Source organism: Podarcis raffonei, chromosome 14, assembly GCF_027172205.1.
Source record: "Podarcis raffonei isolate rPodRaf1 chromosome 14, rPodRaf1.pri, whole genome shotgun sequence".
Lineage (NCBI taxonomy): Eukaryota > Metazoa > Chordata > Lepidosauria > Squamata > Lacertidae > Podarcis > Podarcis raffonei.
This window is the reverse complement of record NC_070615.1, coordinates 20379038-20400424: the sequence shown is the minus strand read 5'-3', so window position 1 is coordinate 20400424 and position 21387 is coordinate 20379038. Positions and strand designations below refer to the sequence as shown.

At 45.1% G+C, this 21387-nt stretch overlaps 1 protein-coding gene across 5 annotated transcripts in view; it reads right to left on the bottom strand.

Annotated features, from left to right (window-relative positions):
* The window catches only part of PCSK6 (proprotein convertase subtilisin/kexin type 6), a 101149-nt gene that overhangs the window by 35694 nt on the left and 44068 nt on the right, over positions 1-21387 (bottom strand). For 4 of the 5 annotated variants that reach the window (XR_008327549.1, XR_008327550.1, XM_053365414.1 and 1 more), the window contains exons 7-11: positions 11981-12153; positions 10836-11048; positions 9703-9803; positions 5975-6078; positions 3292-3409 (exon numbers count right to left, since the gene is read on the bottom strand). Coding sequence is in view for 3 of the 5 variants with exons in the window: in XM_053365414.1 (XP_053221389.1) it covers positions 3292-3409; positions 5975-6078; positions 9703-9803; positions 10836-11048; positions 11981-12153 (709 nt within the window). In the remaining 2 variants the exon portion in view is untranslated. The remainder of the gene's footprint in view (positions 1-3291; positions 3410-5974; positions 6079-9702; positions 9804-10835; positions 11049-11980; positions 12154-21387) is intronic. The other variant, XM_053365415.1, reaches the window with a different exon arrangement.

Genomic DNA, 21387 nt, shown 5'->3' with positions numbered 1-21387 from the left:
GAGGAGGATAGGAAATTAGGTTATCCTCATTGACCAGCTGCAGACTGTAAGATTCCAGCAAATGTTAAACACCAGTTTCCAGATGCCTTTAGTCAACACAAGGCAGGCTGGAGATGTGTTACTGTAGGGGTGGGGGACAACTTTCAAGCCAAGGCTTGCATCTCCATGCGGTTAACCTTCCAGGAGGCACATAACAAGGGTGGGTGGGACGAACGTCAAATGTGGGCAGGGCCAAAGTCATATACACTACACACACACACAAGCAAACCACTATCTCAAGCCCAGCCTTCCCTTTCCCCTCCATCTTGTGATACAAAGACAATAGCCCTGACCTACTTTACAGGGTTGTTGTAATGATCACTGAGATAATGTGTGTTATATGTACACATACTGTAAGTTTTACAAAAATGAACGCGATGCTAATGCATTCACAGTTTTATAAGGTTTACAAACACTAATGTGTAAAATGCTATTTTAATTTATACTATATTTTGCTTGCTGTTGTTAGACTGAGATGGCCACTTTTAAAGTTGTATTTATCAACATGCAACTTTCTGTCATTTATTTCGTTGTGTATTGTATCTATTTATGCTTTAAACATTGGTTTGGATGCTCTGAGCAGAACAGCAGGATTCTAATAAACAGTAAGTATTTCCTTAGATCAGGGTGGGAAAATTGTGTCCCTCTCCCACTAGATGCTGTTAAGACTACAAATCCCATCAATTGTTATTATTTTTTACTGTCGGCCATCCTACCTTGGGATGATGGGAGGTGTAGTCCAACAACATCCGAAGAACCAGAGGTTCCCTACTTTGGCTTTAGACCATAACCGATAGACTGAGTCAGTGTTAGTTTTAGTTTTTATACGGTGCCAAACAATTTTAGGTGCTTTATTAACGACCTATTATTATTATTAAATGGGTATTGGTCTTCCACCTATTGGAAGCTGAATTAACTGCATTTTAATTTCTCTTCATAACAGCATACAGGGTCTTCCCTTCATTTTATCCTCACAGCAACTTTGTGAGGTAGACAGTAACTGGACCAAAGTCACCTAGTATGCTAGATAACGGATGTGGGATTTGAAGCCAGGTCTCCCCACTCTTCATCTGAAACACTAACCTCTCAAAGATTGGGGGAGGACTCTGAAGAGAGTGTGGCTGAGGCAGGGGACCGATCCAGGAGAGGGGACCAGTGATTTATGGGGTGTGATGCCACCCACAAGGCAGAAGCCAGGGGAGAGGGAAAGTCAAGGCAGTCTGAGGTGGAGGAAAAAGGGACGAGCGACAGGTCAGTAGATTCCTCACTTCCTCCACCCCAATGTCTCCTAGAACCAGGAGGGGCTTGAAAAGGAACCAGGCCTTTTTGGTAGTTGCGCCCTCCCTCCCAGAAGATGTCAAACAGATAAACAGCTCTGTGATTTTTAAAAGACACCTGAAGGCAGCCCTGTTCAGGGAAGTTTTTAGTGTTTGATGTTGTGTTTTTACTATATTTTGTTGAATGACTGAGGCAGCTCAGTAAGATGGGTGGCAAATATTATTATTATTATTATTATTATTATTATTATTATTATTATTATTATTATTATTAGAGTTTGGATTTGATATCCTGCTTTATCACTACCTGAAGGAGTCTCAAAGCGGCTAACATTCTCCTTTCCCTTCCTCCCCCACAACAAACACTCTGTGAGGTGAGTGGGGCTGAGAGACTTCAAAGAAGTGTGACTGGCCCAAGGTCACCCAGCAGCTGCATGTGGAGGAGCGGAGACGCGAACCAGGTTCCCCAGATTACGAGACTACCGCTCTTAAGCACTACACCATTATTATTATTATTATTAAGCAATGATGACTTCTGTGCAGGAGAAGCCTCAGGTTGTGGGCAGGCAAGCTGTCAGAGGAGGGTACATAACCCAGAGGAGGAGAGGGGTCCCACTGTTGCTGCAACTTCTCCAAGGGGCCCAGACCTGTGGCCAGCTACCTAGAGGCTAGAAGCATGTGTGCATGTGTATCCAGAGCACCATGGAAGCTACTGAAAGTGTTCTTCTTGCCAATAAAGTGTTAAGGAAGACACATGGGACGGGCTGTGACATAACCATGACATCACACTGGCTCTGTAGTCTTGCCACGGCCTGTGAACGTACACTTAAGCAACACTCACTCAGGATCAAAGAAATCAGAATCTTTTGGCAATATCTATAAATTCTCTCTCTCTCTCTCTCTCTCTCTCTCTCTCTCTCTCTCTCTCTCTCTCTCTGTGTGTGTGTGTGTGTTTTCTGTTGTAACCTATCCCCACCCCAAAATGGGTGGAAGGGGAAAGGGAGGGATCAAGGCCAAACTGAACCAACTTCCAGTCATCCTCAAGGTTCAGAAAAAGGTTATGCAGTTCAGTAATTAGAAACAGTTGTCAACATGGAAGCCACACCAAGTTATACCAGCAGCAAACAAACTTTTAAAGGGGGGGGGGGGTTTGAAATGTAAAAAAAAAAAAAAGCATAATGCGTGAAGGGAAGAAATACTGGAGGAGATCTAGGAATGGATCTGTCATTGCAGCCTCACAAGGAGTAAACACATTAAACTGTACTAATAAACTCCAGACAACTCCATGACTGGGTGATTATAAACACTGCAAATGAGCCAAAGCACACAAGGAAGCCTGTTAAACCACAGCAGGGGTGATATAGCTTTTCATCTCTTGCCAGTGTTTCTCAGACTCATTGGACTTCCATTCTAAAACGTACCTTGTTTTGTGTGTGTGAGAGAGAGATTTATTACTGACAAGTGGGCCCTGCAACAAAATGTTGCAGTGCGGCGTGCTCCCTAGGGGGAAAAGGCTGCAGCATATCAAACTTTTTAGTTTAGAGAGAAGGCAAGCAAGAGGTGGCATGATAGAAGTTTATAATATTATGCATGATGTGCAGAAAGTGGGTAGATAAAGAAGTTTTTTTCTCCCCTCTCTCATAGCACTGGAACTCATAGACATGCAAAAAAGAATGTTGGAAGATTTGGGACACATAAAGAAATTATTTCATGCGGTACATTATTGAACTATGAAACAAAATCCCACAGAAAGCAGACACAGCCACTAACTCGGATGGCTTCAAAAGGGCAAGGTCGACACTGTGCAAACGCACTAGTAGGCAGGCTAAATTAGTTCCACTGGTTTGTTTGCACTGCGCTGACTGCCTCCCTTCCCCTCTTCTCTTTCCACAGGTATGCAACAGTGCGCTACTTACCAGGAAGACAGCATAGTGATTCCACCCCACCTGACAAGCTACCTCTGATACACACTCACCAAGGCTTCTTATTTGAGGTCCCGACACAAATGTGCTGAGCAGGGACTGTTCGCCACTTCTTTGCCTCGACAACAAGAGCTTCTGCATCCACCAGGCCGAATCCATACAAATGGCTAACTGAAAAGACAGGTGTCTCAGAGATTCACTGGTTTATAAAACAAACCCTTATTTTTCACAGCCTCTCAAAACTCTTCCCCTGTCCCAGCACCTTGTGGGCTTTGTTCACGTGTTTGTGCAACGCTTTCACAAAAGAACAGCTTTAATTTTCCTCCATTCAAAACCTACAAAACGTTGTGTATTTTGCGCCTCTTGTGCCATCAGCTTAGATATTCTGATCCCTCCCCTGCTTTAGTTCTAAATAATGTTGTATAAATGATTTGGATACATGACTTATTGTTATATAAATTGTTGATAGAAATAAATACAGCATTTAAAATAAAAATGGGGAACAGAACCAGATATCTAACTTCATGCTCAGCATCCAGAGGCAAAATGCAAAAGATAAAGCTAGTCTCATAGACCTGTCTCTAATACCCCATATTGCCCTATTATTAATTAAAAGTAAATTGACCCCTGACCATTAGGTCCAGTCGTGACCGACTCTGGGGTTGCGGTGCTCATCTTGCTTTTTTGGCCAAGGGAGCCGGCGTACAGCTTCCGGGTCATGTGGCCAGCATGACTAAGCCGCTTCTGGCGAACCAGAGCAGCGCACGGAAATGCCGTTTACCTTCCCGTCGGAGTGGTACCTATTTACCTACTTGCACTTTGATGTGCTTTCGAACTGCTAGGTTGGCAGGAGCTGGGACAGAGCAACGGGAGCTCACCCCGTTGCGGGGATTCGAACCGCCAACCTTCTGATCGGCAAGTCCTAGGCCACCCGCGTCCCATTACTAATTACCGCGTAATTACTACTATTATTATTTAGACTTGTTAGACATTTGTAACCCAAAGGTCTCCAAGTGACTTACAACACATTTAAAAACATAACAGCTTCGTATGCTCAAAACACCATAGGAATCAGAACTAAAGTCAAAGTGCAGAGCAAAGAATTCCACAAAAGCAAGACTGCAAGTGCAGTTTTCACATTTGCTAATTTTGAAAAAGTTTGTAAAGGCTTTCTAGCTGTTACATTCCTGGCTTCAAAACTTAAGCATTTTTCAATAAATACTTTGAGGTTTCAGCTGTGCTGTAATGCGTAGAGACCATTGGAAACCATCTGAAGCAGGGGATTGATAATTGATTCTTCAATGTTTTTTATGTGGTTGAAATTAATGTCAAATCAAGGTGGAGTGTGTTAACTTCCTATGAAGTGTGCATTGCTTTGCCCATCTTAAATGTTTATACAAGCTCTTCTGCCTACAGGCCAGACAAATAAAATGATTTGGGCCACTGAACTGACACAGCAGTTGATATATGACTCAGCCCACCTATTAACCTGTGAGGACTGGAATGGAGATCACATCTGCAACATGTGTCCAAATCAGACTTTGGTAATGTATTTTATATTAAAGAAGTTAACCAGTATCTGTGATAAAACCTAAGCATTTTCAGTTTGACTGTAAAACTGCAAAGGAAAACTAGTGTTGTTATCTGATGCGCTCTCTCTCTCTCTCTCTCACACACACACACACACACACACACACACTCACACACACAATTGAAAGGTACTTCCTTTTGCATACATACCCATCCCTAATAAAAACAGTTTCTGGGAGGAAAAATAACGTAGAACCTACAGATTATTTTGTTTCAGAAGTAACCAAAAGTCTTACTGTAAGGATTACTTTAAAGTCACTGAAAGGAAATCCCAGAGGTAGAACTTAATTTTGACACAGGCTTGTTTTGCACCTTGGCAATAGTTTTTTGTCACAACTAAGAAAACAAAATGAAACAAAACAGAAAAAGACAGGATTTCCCATATCAAATCACTATTCCAATCCAGTAGAAGTTAAGCCTTCTCAAAATGCTATTTGCTTTTGCATCTGTCACCGCTGCTTGGATTTTGTCTCCTGAAACAGACAGGAGCTCGCAAATACCCATTGATAAAAAAGGCTTCTAAGGGGATTATCAGACCTCCGAACAACCAATAATCATTTTTCTTGGCAGGTCTGTGGGGCAAGTAATAGAAGGAGCTGTTTGAAATGGATACATGAGATCTCCAGCTCAGAAATCTCTGTGGATATTGATTTGGATTTATAACTTAATCCCACAAGCGCCATGTGGGGAGATGCATTGCTAAGAGTAAGAAACAGAAGAATCATACAGGTTTATCGCCTAGTGGCGAGGTTTTCCTCTAAAAAGTAGGAGTGTACATAGACTGCAACTGATATGGCTGGAGCATTCAGATGAAGGAACCTAACTGAGAATGTGTTGCACACAGACTTGGGACCCACAAGGCGATCTTTGTAGGTGATCTTGTTAACCATTGGAAATATGGAGCTTCAACAGCAGAGAAAGAACTTTTGCCATTTTTAATGCTAGTTTCAAATGGCCAGGACAGGCAGGTGCAGGATAAATGCTTTCTTCACATTTAGACTACTGCAATGTGCTCTACATTGGGCTGTTCCTTGAAGATGATAGACTGCAGCTATTGCAGAGTGTTGTCCCCATTTGTTGACTGACACACCTCCATTCAGCAATGCAGAAACCAAACCCAGCCCCCAAGCATGCATGTTAACTCACCTCGACGTCCAGCTCCATTTGTTTTCCAGTCGGGGGCCAAGAGGTGTCCTGGTCGAGATGTTTTAACGAGAAGGTGCTGAACGTCTCGCCAGGTCAGCAAAGGGCTAAAAGTCAAGGAAGGAAGAACAAGCCAAGGATAAGACAACATCTCTCTTGTTCTGTTGGTAGGATTTTGAAATGGCTAGGCTAAGGCTAAGGCAATAGCAGAAAACTCTCCAACACCAGTCAGTATATATAGCAAGCATTGCCAGTATCTCCTACGGTGCCCATGAAACGGTCTCAGTAAACATCCTCTCAAAAATGCAGACTTCACAAACGACTCTTTGCTCTTCCCACTCAGTTTCTTTTTGCACAGGCTCAGTCTCTCCTACACTGAACTTACCCCCTTAAATATGCCCCATAGAACGTCAGGATTGCACACCCACTCTCCCATCTGTTCTGAACAGAGAAGGGGTGCAAAGAGCTTCCTTCTGTGTACATTGGCAGCGGTGTAGGTATCTTTTCCCTACTGATGGGGCATGACCATACCCATTTTGTGGTCCAGTCTCTTTTCTGCTGTTCTGGATGTGGCAGCCATTTTGTGTTGTGCCACGCCCCCGGCAACCATTTTGTGACTGGCACGCACTATACTTTGGTCCAAATTCCAAATGTGTCCAGTGACCCCCAAAGGATGGCAACCCCTGGTATAGAGGAATATCAAAGTAATAGAATAGGTTTCTAATAAGTAACTCAAGCGATCCTCCCCCCCCCATTGTCATGGGTTCAAAATGGAAGTGCTTGTTTATACCAGCTAGATAAGTGGAGTTTGTATGAAGATTTTGGTATGTACCTTTTTGATTTAAGTAGTTTAGCTACCCTAAACATTTGCCTCTGAGAATGTGTTTATGTGTGTATAAGCCAAAATATTTAGAAGAATTCCAGTCACAAGCTGTCACATGGTCCTGTGATGCTTTTGCCCAGCAGGTGTTCCTTAAAGTGCCTGGAGCAAGGATGGGGAACCTTAGGCCCTATATCCGCTCTATATCCGGCCCTCTGGACACACTCTCTAGGCCACAGCCCCTCTTTCCTACCTGGCCCTCTAGGCCAGAGCTTTCCAAACGTTTCATGTCGGCGACACACTTTTTAGACATGTGTAATTTCGTGACACAGCAATTCAGTTTTACTATCAAACCAGAGGTTAAACTAACCCCTTTCCAGCCCTGGGAGGAGCGTGGGGAATGTTCGCACGACACCAACACACAGCAGCCCACACACAAACGTGTCATGACACACAGTTTGGAACGCTCCGCTCCATGCCTTCCTCAAGTGCTTTTGCTTGGTCGGAAACCCAAAATGCATCCTTCAGCTGTGACAATGCCTCTTGCTTGCCTAGATGGAGAGAGAGGTATGCATGCATGCATAGAAACCTCTGGCATTTGCAAGGCTTGAATGTAGCTTCCATTCAAAGGTCAGAGTCACATCCAACATTGCACTCATTTTTGCCTCTGCCCCCACCCTGTGCTCTCACACAGCCTCTGGAACTATCCCTATCAGCCCTATCACCCCTGCTAAGATTATACAATAATCTGTTAACTATACAATAATCATTGGAGATGCATTGCAACGATCGGTGCAGGTCTTGTGTTGCCTTTTGACCAGATCTACTATTATCAGTGCACACATATAGGAAATGATGCGGAGTGCTCCCATAACTTTTTCCGGGGTGACTTAAGTTGTGTTTTCCACGAAGTATTTAAAAGAACTTGTACACCATTCTCTTGAAATTGAAGCCCCTTGTATTTTCAGTGTTCCTAAATTCTTAGCTTTGGAGCATCCAGTGGCTGAAAAAGCTCCCTTTGTCATGATGCTTTGGCAGCTCTAGGATGCTGGAGACGGGGACCCTGCTGCAGAAATAGCAATGGCTCTTTGGATTCCTGTGACCCTGGGTCGCTCCACTACTGCCTATGCGGTTCTCTGGGTGAAAAGTTTTCCCCATTCCCTGACCTGGAGAGACAGATTTGTAATTATAGCAAAGCATTTAGCAACAGGAAAATGTTAATTCATTTGCTCCCCGGCAATAAAAAAGGAAACGTCTCAGCACTCAGCATCGCTTAACGCGCCTGATCCCGGGTACTTAATGGTGCATTTTATGTCAAGAGCTAAACAATTCCAAAATTTACAGGCTTAACCTTCTCCAATGTACTGGTCACGAAGACCGCACTCCTTTCAAACTGCGTTCACACAAGTGTTTAAGAATTGAGCCAACCCACCCCAAAACGCAGGGCGTGGGGAGCGAGGCCACTGCTGCCAGCTCTCTTTGTGCTGGCAAGACACTTCCACATCCCCAGTCACAATAATGTAACAAATTAACTGTCTCGACCGCTGTGAGCTCACAGCGGCCGACAATATATTAGCGACGAGAGCCAAAGTCACAGCATGGGAGTATTAAAAGTAGTCAGCAGTCTGAGCTCGGGGGTTCATTTTCCCCACCCCTCCTAATTCTAAAAATAAAACAAAGCTGGAAAAAAGTCTATTGCTATGCAAAAGAAAGCAGGGAGAGAGGTTTTAAGAAAAGCCCTGCCAGATCAGACCGAAGGCCCATCGAGTCCAGCACCCTGCTCTCACCGTGGCCAACCAGAAGAACACAAGCAGGACCCGAGTGCGACAGCATTCTCCCCGCTAGTGACTCCTAGCAACTGGTACTCAGAGACACACCCAGAGCCACTGTAGGGAGCATATCCTTATCACGACTAGGAGCTGCTGGTAGCCTTATCTTCCAAGGGTTTTTTCTAACGCACTTTGAAAGCCATCCAGGTTGGTGGCCATTATCACTACATCTTGTGGCAGTGAAGATGCAGCAAAGTTATGGAAGCTGATGCCTGCCCCCTTAGAGTGGAAGATGGGGCGGTGCTTTTCAGGGGTTCCTCGCAAGGCTATCCAGGGAAGGTGTGTTCCTCAATGAGAAGGTTCATGGTTTAGGCAAGTCCATCCAGACACGTAGAATGTTTACATACGTCGTAATCTTGGTTTTTTAGCTTATCGTTGATTTCAATCATTTTTTTAAAAGATGTTTTAAATTGTTGTTTTTACTGATGAATTCATCGCCTTGTTCTTTCTTGCTTTGAGGTTTTTTTGCCCCTTACAATCAAGCAGTATATGAATTTTGTGAAATAAAATAAACCAACGAAATCATAGAATCGTGAAGTTGGAAGGGACCCAGAGGATCATCTCGTCCAACCCCCTGCAATGCAGGAAGGAATATGCAGCTGTCCCATATGGGGATCGAACCTGCAACCTTGCCGTTATCAGCACCATGCTCTAACCAACTGAGCTACCCAGGCTGCAGACAAACTTCATCAGTGACAGCTTGGCATGCTCCAGCTGTCCCAGAGCATCAGAGACAGTTCATTTCTGCTTAAGGCACCAAAGGAACCTTCCCCAGGTACCTTCCAGATGTTTGGGGCTACATCTGTCATCGGCCCTAGACTGCCCAGATGGGAGCTGTAGTTTGAAACATCTGGAGGGCAGGCTTACGAGAGTCTCAATCTGCAGCTCCTTCTTATGCTCTTGTACATAAATTCAGAAAGCAATTATATGCAATTCATGGAAAGCAGCACACTTGAAAACCAATGGTTTGTTGTACTGCCTTCCTCAAACGTTCCATCTCCCCTGTGTCCTGCTCCCCAGAGAAGCCTCTTGCTTTTAACAACAAATCTACAAACTGCGAGAGAAATAAACGGAGCTCTTACTTGGCCTCCAGAGCCAGAGCGATGATCCCTGCCACCATGGGGGCAGACACAGAGGTGCCAGTATGTCCATCTGTACAACGTTTCCGCAGATCGGTGGTAACCTAAGGAGAAAGTCAGTGCAGCTATTAGCAGGGAGTGGAGGTGGCAGAGCGGTTCACACTCAGGCCCACTGGGACTGGAAGGCCAGAAGGTGGGGAGGTCAACAGCAGGTGGCGCCAGAGCTAATGTCAAGCAGGGCCGGCTCATTCCAGGTTTGTCTGCACCCTGCTCCCTGCTTGAATTCTACAAGCGCAACCCTGAGACTAAGGAGGAGGGCGAAGCTGACAGTCGGTGTCATCCTCTGGACTGGATGAAAAAAGGAAGGTGGGCACTTGGGGGCCGGTGCTGGCTGAAGGCAGACTAAAACTTATTGGGGCAGTGACCCATTTGTCATAATGGACCAACCTCCATTGTACCCAGCTTCTGTACAGCTGGCCAAGGCCAAGGCAGTCTGTAGTCCCCAAGTCAGAGCAAGATTTTACAAAGTAGACACTGAGCATCTCCTGATAGATTGAGTGATTGATTGATTGATTGATTGATCAATCGCATTTATATCCCACCTTTTCTCTAAGGAGCTCAAAGGGACATACTTAGTTCTCTTCCCCATTTTATCCTCACAACAAGCCTGCGAAGCAGGTTAGCGTGAGAGTGAGTGACTGGCCCAAGGTCACCCAGTGAACTTGATGCCTTCAAAAGTATGAAGGATTTGCTCCATCCTAATTCCTAGTTCTGACTCCAGTAGAGTCGTACCTTGGAATTTGAATGGTTTAGTTGATGAACGTTTTGGCTCCCAAACAATCGAAAACTGGAAGTGAGTGTTGTGGTTTGCAAACGTTCTTTGGAACCCGAACATACGCGGCTTCCAATTGGCTGCAGGGGCTTCCTGCAGTCAATCAGAAGCCACGCCTTGGTTCCCAAACATTTTGGAAGTCAAACGGACTTCCGGAACGGATTCCGTTCGACTTCCAAGGTATGTCTGTAGTCAATCTCAGGGACGCTTGAGTTGGAGAACTCACATCCCAAGTTTTGGTTTGAGGGGTAAGGTTTCCCACAGCCCAGGCAGTCAAATTAAACTGGCTGCACCGTCTACTTACAATTTGCCGCTCATAGAAAGCCCCGCTGCTGTAGGTGGTAGCAATGGTGGAGGGGCACTCCTCTAGGTACCATGGCTTGTTCCCGTTCTCCGTGGTGCTGCTGACGGAGATGGTGTAGATGCTGTTGGTGTATCCATCGCAAGAGCAGTGGTCCCCTTCTCTTCCGCCATTCCCAGAGGCCCAGACAAATATGGAACCCCTTCCTCTACGGCCCTGAGTGTTTGGAGTGAGGAAATGGAAACAGAAAGCAATATGTCATTGGCTGGCGCTGGCCTGGATTCCTACATCTCCACAAGATTTAAGTTTTGGAAGGATGCATCTTCTACAACTTCCTTCTGCAACTTCAGGGATCAGGAAATGACTGGCCCCATTCCCTCTGGTGGTTCCCACTGTTGCCACAAGGGGGGGGTCACTCTCAGTGAAAATAAGGGTTACTAACAACTGTCTGGTTTTTTTTCTGCCTTTCAATGTGCTTGCTTCATTATGGTGTCGCCTCAAAACTTTGTCTCGCAGGCTTGCGACAGAGTATGTCTTCCAATGGGGGCTGGTTTTCTAGGACCTATACCTCAATGAGCGAGGGGTTGCCAAGCTCAGAGGGGTGTACTTGCCACAGGCTGGGGGCAGTAGAGCTATCACCACCCTCCCAACAATTAGCCCAAAGTTGACCACTTTGCAAACTCTGGGCTAGGGGCACAGCGCTCAGTGACTGTCTGAATAGATGCTCCAGGTGTTTTTGACTCCCATCATGGGTGTTATAGCACAAAACACCTGGAGGATACAAAGAACATGAACAGAAGAACGTAAGAAGAGCCGGATGGATCAAGCAAGCCCATCTAGACCAGCATCCTGCTTTCACAGTGACCATGGGAAGTCTTCAAGCAGGACTTGATCAAACAGAGCTCTGCCTTCCTGCAATTCCTAGAGGGATTCAGAGCTGTGCCCAGAGGTATTCAGAGGCACACCACCTCTGAAGGCTAGGCATTGTCATTGTGGTTGGTAGCTGCTGACTAGAGGTTGGAGAAGGCAGGAATCAGCTGGCAACCCCCTGCCAAAGCAGCCAGAAACGTTAAGATCCCTATGCGAAATGCGGAACGAAAAACACCCAAGAAGAAGGTTATCCACACCGCGCTGCATTTCCCCCACACCTTTTTAATGCCTTGCTCAAATGCTTGCTTGGCCAGAGGGCCAGGCCCATCGACTGTCCGCCCATCGTCGTCAGGGCCCCAGCTTGCACTGTAGATGTGGATGTATTCAGGTTTGGTGCCAATCGCCTTTGCTTCCACCACATCTGTCACGTCGCCGTCTAACATCCGAATGCCTAAAAGCACCCCCCCCAAATTAAAAAAAATAATGTATCAGGCGTTAGAGCTTCAAGGTCCCCCCCCCCTCTTTTTTTTTCTTTTCCAGAAGAGCTGGAGGACTGCAATCAAAGGCTTTTGTTCTGAGGCAAGAAAAGATGCTTTCAATCTTGAATGGCCCAAAACAATTGCAACTTGTGCTCTCAGTTTGCCAGCTTGTTTTGGATGCGCTCTCTCTCCCCCCCCCCTCCAGAGTTGCTGATTCAACTGCATATTGGAAGTAGCTTTCTTGGCACAACAGGAAAAAGCGACACAAAGCCAGTGACACAAGTGACTTTTCTTTCAAAACTATGAAAGCCACTTCCAGATGACACAGAACTCTTCTTCAAATGGCAACTACTACATTGCTGTCTTCTACACCCAAAATCGGCATTTTACCACTGCCTTCAACTGTCTGGGCTGGCAGTTCAGAAGCAAGCTGGAAAGTTTGCAGGCAGCCATGTAGGCAGGGTGGGTTGCTTTTACAAGGGTTAAGTTCAACAAACCATGAGTTGCCACAAATACAAGCAACCAAAGCATGGCCGATTTCTCCAACACTTGGGTTTTGTTTTCTAGCTGCCTTGTTGCTCTGTAGCTTAGCGAGCATCAGGGGTGGGGGTAGCAAAACGAACCACGGTTAAGCAAGGCTGTTGGGTTTGGCCCAACCACAGTGGACAAGCCATGGTTCATAAGCCAAAAACTTCACATTGTGCTTTGTTGATGGAAAACAAACTACAGTTAAGCTGATGGGTTGGGTTCAGTCATTCAAACAAACCACAGTGAGACTTAACAAACCATATGCAAACAAGGCCAGTAGTTGTATCTTTATCTGCAGGGTGCCTCCAGACTGTCACTATTTTGTAGGAGGGATTCAAGCACATACCAGAATTTTAGATTTGTACAGTTCAAGTGGATTAATGGGCTCTGCCTGGCACCTTAGTGCAAAAAATCCTCTTTTTAAAAGAATCAGGCTTGGAGAGTGACAGGGAAAAGCATTGAAAAGTGTGGGATTAATGAATGTCCAAGGAGAAAATGTATAACCAGCCTGCCAACAAATAAGGATAAATGTAAGACGAATGTTCATTGTTGTACAACTGCCTGGCAAACAAATCAGAACGGATGCTTAATAAAGACCGGATATAATCCAATACCTGCATAAGCTTTGTGCAAGCAAATCAGGACGAATGCTCAATGAACAGGGCTTTAGGAGGGACCGCAATGTTCCTAGTTTTGGTCTATAGGACGCAATAATAAAAGTCAACCAACCATAACTGAGTGAGCTAACAATGACCATTCCAGAGAAAATGCTAAGATAGAAACAGCCTGAAATTTGGACCAGATCCAGCTTCCACACAGTCTTGAGAAGGGCCCTCAGATAAAATGCTTCCCAGTAATAAGATTTCCAATTCTTGAATAACCACAGGCAAATCGCAATTTGGCCATATCTGCAACTTGAAAAGACGATGGCTTTGTCCCTAATTCTGGTATGCCTCAGGCAACACCTTCAAAAATTAGAATAAACAAGAAATCACTGGGGGTGGCGGGAAGATACATTCCTTCATTTAGGAAACCAAAAGATTTATGGAATTTCTACAGGGGGCTAAAGCCATTTGTTAGTGAAATCTGGGGGGGGGGGGTGTCTAAATCTCTGAGGCTGACTTTGAACATGATCAAGCGATTAACTGGCCCTAGCTCCCCTGGATGAGGATGAGAAGGGGCACGATCCACTGGGAAGCCTCCAGCGCAAGCCTGATCAAAATGAATGGCATTCATGCAGCAGCTGCTCGTGTTGGGTTGCACCCAAAATCTTACTTGCAGTTGAAAATATTTTTTCAAACAGACAGAAATACAGCCAAGCAAACAGGAAGACAAAATTACAAACAGCAGAGTGCCCAACCTCGAATGCACATGAGGCAATCTTAAGGTTTTGGGACATTTGACTCATCATTTTTGTAAAGAGGAAAGGTTGATTATTTATCACAGTATAGAGGGCTACTGTGGGTGGCAGAAAAGGAAGTGCAGTGGATTATAATTTTAGAGCTTAATATAGCAAGGCAAGGAGCCTTTTTTTCTTTCTTTTGCTTTTTTCGTGATGTATCTATTTTTTCGCACGTTTTTACTTAAGAAAAACAAAAATCGAGAGACAGAAATAAAATTAAGGTTGCGGCTACGTGGTAGACAGCAGTCAACTTAAATGGATTTCCTTTCTAACATTATTCTCTGCTCGCAAAGATACCTCTTAAATATAATGGGAATGGAGCAAGGTTGTTTGGCAAAAACCTCCCCTCGAGCTGAATTCTCAGAAGCATTTCCCAGCAAGTTTATTGATACAAAAAGTTCATTGCCGGGCCTTGCCACCTAACAAGAACAGCTGGTCAAGGGAAAAAGGAGATACGAGAAAGATTGCACAAACTCGGGATGGAAAAATCTATAATCCGTGACCGCTGCAACAGTTGGGAGATACACGTGATGCATTTGGGAGTTTAGTAGCATTCTGAAGATTCTACATTTTGCAATTTATTTATTTACTTTAAACAAGTTTCAAGGTCTCATGGTAACAAACATATACTAGAAAAACAGGTGGCAAAAATTCTAAAAGGGTAGGCTAAAAAGCAGGCATCCCCAAACTCGGCCCTCCAGCTGTTTTGGGACTACAACTCCCATCATCCCTAGCTAACAGGAACAGTGGCCAGGGATGATTGGAATTGTAGTCCCAAAACAGCTGGAGGGCCGAGTTTGGGGGTGCCTGCTAAAAGGAAAGGTTAAATAGGTCTGCAGTGTGATCCAACAGGGTTCTCCTTATGTTCTTACAAACCCACATGTTTGACCAGAGACAAAACAAAATAAGAGAATCATAGAGTTGGAAGGGACCATGTCATAGACTGGCTGAATGCAGAGGAGTGGTGGGGAAGAAGGCTCACAGCCTGGGGATTGGTGGTGGGACGACGATGAGTGGTCAGAAGGAGAGGAGGAAGCAGATTGGGAGGAGAAGGTGTCCGAAGCTGAAGAGGAAACAGGGTTTAGTGAGCAGGAAGAGGCTGTGGCAGACAGCAGTCCAGATTGAGAGGCAGCAGTGGGGCGGGGAATACCAAGGGGCAGAGTGGGGGCAGGTTGCCGAAGAAGCCAGGGAATCTCCCCCTCTTTCTGGGACCAGGCTCCTTCCTCCCTGGTTTCCCAGAACACACAGAGAAATGAAGAAGGCAGAGCAAAGAGAGACAAGATGAAGGAGCTGAAGAAGGAACCAGAGGAGAAGCCTCAGAGTGCGGTGGGGACCTTCAGTCCTCACATTTTCCACATTGGGGCAAGACCTACTGGGAAGAGTTGCTGTGATCACTAGGCCTGCACTGTTTATTTGAATAAAGAGTTGAGTTCACCCACACCGGTATTTTTTATTGCTGACCTACTGCTGACTCCGGCTCCTGACAAGACCATGTGGTTCATCTAGCACAATCCTCAGCAATGCAGGGATCTTTTGCCCAACGTGGGGCTCGAACCCACAACCTAGAGATTAAGGGCTTCCTGTTCTACAGAGTGAGCCATCCCTTTGCCTCTTTCAAAGCTCTTATTGTCATGTACAAATCTATCGCACAAGCTGGCTCTCAAAACAATTCCTCTGACATTTTATTTATTTATTAAATTTGTATTCCACCGCTCATCACGAGTGAGCTCAGGGACAGATCACAGCAATATAAAAGGAAACATAAAAAGGGAATAAAACTCAAAACGTATCATTAACACATCCATCTGTCGCAAGTACGCAAATTCAGATGCAGGTCTGCTCAAAGGCCTGGAGGAATCGAACTGTCTTAACCAGTGCCAGAAAACAGACATGAGTTGGCACCAGAAGGTTGGGGAGGCAATTCGATTACCAGGCAGCCATTGTGAGATGGTCCTGTGACAGGTCATAGATCTCCTCAGTTAGGCCACATGTGCACTATGCTTTTAAAGCATCATCATATCACTTTAAGCAGCCATGGCTTCCCTCAAAGAATCTTGGGAACTGTAGTTTGCTAAGGGTGCTGACTGTTAATAGGAAACACACACCCTTCCCCTCACAGAGCTGCAATCCTACAGTTCACTAGGGAGAAAAGAGTGACTCCTAGACCACTCTGAGAATTGTAGCTCTCCAACCATCAGCTGATAGTCTAGACAGGCAAAAACGGGTCACCTGACATCAGGTGATAAACAGGTGGCTGGCCCCACCCACCTATGAAACTTGGCCCATGGTCCATGGGTGGGTGTGTAGGAGATAAGGACCCAACTGACCAGTCAGATCCAGTTCCCCACCCCGGTCCTAACAGGAGGGCAAAACAAAGAGGAGTGGTATTTGAATTTCCAGAGGGGGATAAAGTCACATGAGCAAGACAGAAGGAAATAACCAAATCAATCAATGTCTGATCCTTTTGCCAAAGCATTTATGTTATTACAAACCCAATTAAGCCAGACCATAAACATTTCCACGCCAGATCAGCCCAAAGGTTCATTTAGTTAAGCTTTCTACTGCCAACATCTGCCAGCCAAATGCTTCCAAAATGTTGATGGCCACCCTCTACTGTTTTTGACCTGAGAGAATGAGTCCACTGCTGACATTAATGAGGGATTGAACATCTATTCTTCATGAAAGGCGATGCTAATGCACTCAGCGTTGAAAGTGACTTGCAGATACACACCTGGGAGGATGAAACCTCCATTTCAGTCACTCTGGCCTTGAGTGTTTGGTGGATCAAGGCTGTGTTCACAGATCCAGACACCACCGATTGCTTTCATAGCTATTTACAGGAAGTCCCTTTAGAAAGAGAGAAGCTTTATAACAGGATATGGATTTGGCATGGATGGGCTGGTGGTGCCATTACTTAGGACACTGTGAGCTTCAGCAAGCGGCTAGGAATGCCCACATAGGTTGCACTGCCACGAGGCTGTGTTTTTGCTTGGGCGCTGGAGGTGGGAGATTTAGATCAGGAAAACAGGGTTAGATTTAGATCAGGAAAACAGCACAAGGGGAAGGGTTAACTCAACTCTCTCCCAGCAGCATAGATGTGAACTTATTCAGGACAAATCCATAGCTGTTTTAACTATTTTGAGACTTTTAGCAGAGTTTGGCCCAAATTTATCTCGGATTAAAAATGAAAGGAAGTTGCTTCAAGCATGAGGGCTCAAGTTGGGTAGAGAGAACTGGGGCACGTGCACTGACTCCAAACCTATCTTCTCTTCTCTTGACCTGTGTGCTGAACTGCAGGGAGGATTCTAACTGCATTGGAAAGGGACACAGCTCAGTGGTATAGCATCTGCCTTGCATACAGCAGATCACAGATTCAGTCCCAGGCATCTCCAGGTAAGGCTGGGTGTGTCCCACCTGAAACCCCGGAGAGCCACTACCCGTCAGTGTAGACCAGCCTTCCTCAAGCTTGGGTCCCCAGATGTTGTTGGACTACAACTCCCATCTTCCCTAGCTGGCAGGACCAGTGGTCAGGGATGATGGGAGTTGTAGTCCAACAACCTCTGGGGGCTCAAGCTTGAGAAAGGATAGTACAGGCAATTCTGAACTAGATAGACGAAGTCTCAGTATAAAGCAGCTTCCTATGTACCTAATCCTCTCTTCAATTGGAAACCCTAACTGCAGGTTTTTCCCAATCCTGGGAAGGATTCTAGCCATGATCCAGCTGAATATAGCTAGAATCCACATTCAGTCCTGCGAATTGAACCACATTGAGGACTTTTTTCAAAACAATCAAGTAGTGAAATAAATAACATTGAAAGATCAAGAAAGGATCTGGTGTACCCAGGGACATTAGGACCCTATTTTAAGCTAGCACAATTTCTTTTGCATGTCTGGTGAAGGCTCAGTTCAAGTCTTCCAGTTTAAAACTGGTCTGTGGCTAGCTGCCTTACCCCTCCCACACTCCCGACTTTTCTTTCTCTGAATCAACCTGCCAATGCCTGTGAATCAGGCTTATTAAAGTTAACAGGGGCACGCATAAAAGCGAGAAATGCATCACCTTAATTCCCAAGCACATAACATCCGACGCAGTTAGCAGAGCCAACAATCAAAGCCCGGAGTAGAAACCCAAACTGCAGGGGGAATCTATAGGTTGTCAGAGTGAAGTAGAGGTTAAAGAGAGGAGATGGGAAGGAGAAGGAATAAATCAGCCACTTCCCACGGTGCGAGCAATAAAAGCTTCAGAAGGCGCACAGCTTTAAAGGAGGGAGTGTGAGGAAGAAAGATGGGCTGGCATCCCCTTTTTGTTTATTGAGCGGTAAATGTATTGTGCCCTCGGCAGAAGCAAAAAGAAGAGGGAAGGAAATGCAAGGGCAATGAGAGATCAGAAAGTAAAAGAAAAAGAATTGGACTGTGGCAGATAGGACTCCCCATCAAGCTGAGCACAATCCTCACAAGGGCTACCAGTCTGACCTGAAGTCTCCAAGTTTGTCTGGTCCCCTCCAGGTGAATCTGCTGGTGCCCAAGGGTGCCTTCAATTTATATATATATTAAGAAGGCGCTGTGCGTCCAGCTTGCAAGCTTTAGCCCAGCAGGAGCTGGCTATAAATTATAGTGGTACCTCGGGTTACATACGCTTCAGGTTACATATGCTTCAGGTTACAGACTCCGCTAACCCAGAAATAGTGCTTCAGGTTAAGAACTTTGCTTCAGGATGAGAACAGAAATCATGCTCCAGCGGCGCGGCAGCAGCAGGAGGCCCCATTAGCTAAAGTGGTGCTTCAGGTTAAGAACAGTTTCAGGTTAAGTACGGACCTCCGGAACTAAGTACTTAACCCAAGGTACCACTGTATAGCATAGACACTTGGGCTGGGGTTGCCCTCTTGTGCTCACCTCTCCCAATTAACCCCTGTCTCCAGGGCCTATCCTGTTAACATCACCAGGGGCCACCCTATGTCTCACGTTTCAGCCCCGCTATCTCAGGGTTGGTATGCTGCTGATCTGGCAACCCTAGTCCTTACCAGCTGTAGTTTTTAGCAATCTATTTAGATTCACTTCTGGTGAATCCACAAAATGTACAATGCTCCCCATGCCCCCTAAAAATAAATAAATCACTATTTAAAAATAAATAAATTGGCTGGGTAATTATTATTTTTTTAACAGGCTTCGCCAACCTAGAGGACTCTGGATGTTGTGGGACTTAAACTCCCATCCGTTCCAGCCAGCACGGCCAATGGGCAGGGATGATGGGAGTTGTAGTCCAGCAATATTTAGGACGCATACTACTTGTCCCATGCTATCTACTCATAGGGCTGCCACACATCCAAATTTTTCCAGACATTACCGGGATTTCAAAGGCGGAAATGACGTACAGGATGAATTTTCGAAAGGTGGCGCTTTGCCCTGCTTGTTTGGTGTTTTTGCAAAAAACAAAACGAAACAAAAAACTCAACATTTTTTGGGGAGAGGGGGGTCCTGGTTTTTTACTTTTTGAAATATGGCAACCCTATCTCGGCATGGATCCGAGGGGTTTTCTGTTTGCCATGCCACTTTCCCCAGGAAAACCTGCTCTTTACCAATGAATCGGAGCAAATGGCAACCCGCAGAAAGTCCAATTGATGTGTGTTCCAAATCAGTGGTAAACAACTGGTTTTCCTGCAGGAAAGAGGCAGGACAAGCAAAATCATAGAAGAGCTTTCAGAGGGCAACAGGTTGAGAAGGCTGTTTCAAAAAGGGATGGAAAACTGCCTGCAGCGGCTACTTCTGTAGCTCAACATGCTCTGGATTGCCAGTGTGCAACTCAGCTTTCATAGAAGCTGATGCATCTTCATAAGAAAGGAGAGATAGAGAGGAACATCTAAGATTCCTAGACTGTGCTTGTGCTGACCTGTAGATCTTCCTTCAGTGATAGACTGTTGACCTCACTTCCTATTTATTTTCTTCTTCTCCACACCTCCCTCCCTCCCTCATGAGAGCAGATATACTTCAAGCTCTCTAGATGCAAGAAGAAACATGGCCCAAAGCATCTCTACCATTGTTAGACGGATCTAAGCTATTTCCTATCAAACATGTATTTCCATTAATAAACATAGCTTTCTTATTTTTCTAAACCCCAGAGACTTGGTGGGATTGTATACAGGGCAAAGTGTGCTGCTCCAACAGGGGTTCTGTATGCAGTTTCTGCTGAGCATGCAACTCCGAATGCTAACACGCAAAGCAAGTAAGAAACACAAATCCTCCTCTGGATACATCAAACAAGTTCCATCTCAGAGTTCTCACCAAGGCACAGCCATGCCCTTTCAGCTCCTCCTCTGGCACTGTGGAACAAGAGGATTATAGGGGCGAAAGTTACGCAGTCGCAACAGGTTAGATAGCTGGAAGGGAGCTTCCCTGTCAACATGCATCGAGTCTGCACCCCAAAAATGTTCTCAGTCCAGTGGAAGAGGGGGATGAGAGGTCAGCAAAAGTCAACAGATGTAAACAGAAGAGGTTTCAATTTCCTTTACTGTGCAAAAGATCTAAGAGCAAGCGAATTCAGCATTGCAAAAATACAATAATTTCATATTCAGTTAATGCACAAAAGCACTCCCACTACCAGTGGGGGAGAAATTCAAGTGAATTCGAATTTAAAGGTGAACCTACATAATTCACACTTTCCAAAACAATGTGAGAAGCGAAAAACAAGCATCCTTCAAAATCCACACTACTCTGAATTCTGCAATACAATTCTCCAGCCAAGTGATGTGTGCAAAAATAAATATACAGGTAGTGTCCATAAAAATGCACACAGAAATGCCTTGTTTTAGGGGGAATTGCTGTGGAAAAAAATATGTGTGGCAAGCCCTAACACACCAGGGACATCTTTACGAAACTTAAAATGCACAAGAAAGGGACCAAAACAGCACACAATTCTTACACAGGAAAAGAACAAAAATACCCCAATAAGGGATTTTACAGCATGAGGAAAGCTGTGAGGTTACTTAAGGACCTTAGGGTGCAGGCAGAGGAGGACTTAATCTGTAGAAAATAAATTGTGGGTATTGTTCTATGTTCATTTATTGCCCTCCAGCAAAACTTCCAGAGTGGTTTAGAAAAAGCCATGGAGGATTTATAGCAGAGCTTAGAGAATTGTGTCTCTTAGGTAAAAATTTAGGACCCACCCCCATAATGCCAGATTTAGAGGCAAAAAAGAGACTTGTGGATGAGGAATATTTGTAGCAATAGGGGTTAGCCAGAAGCCCTTGGAAAGGTGTGATGAGGGCCAACACTCAGTGCTACT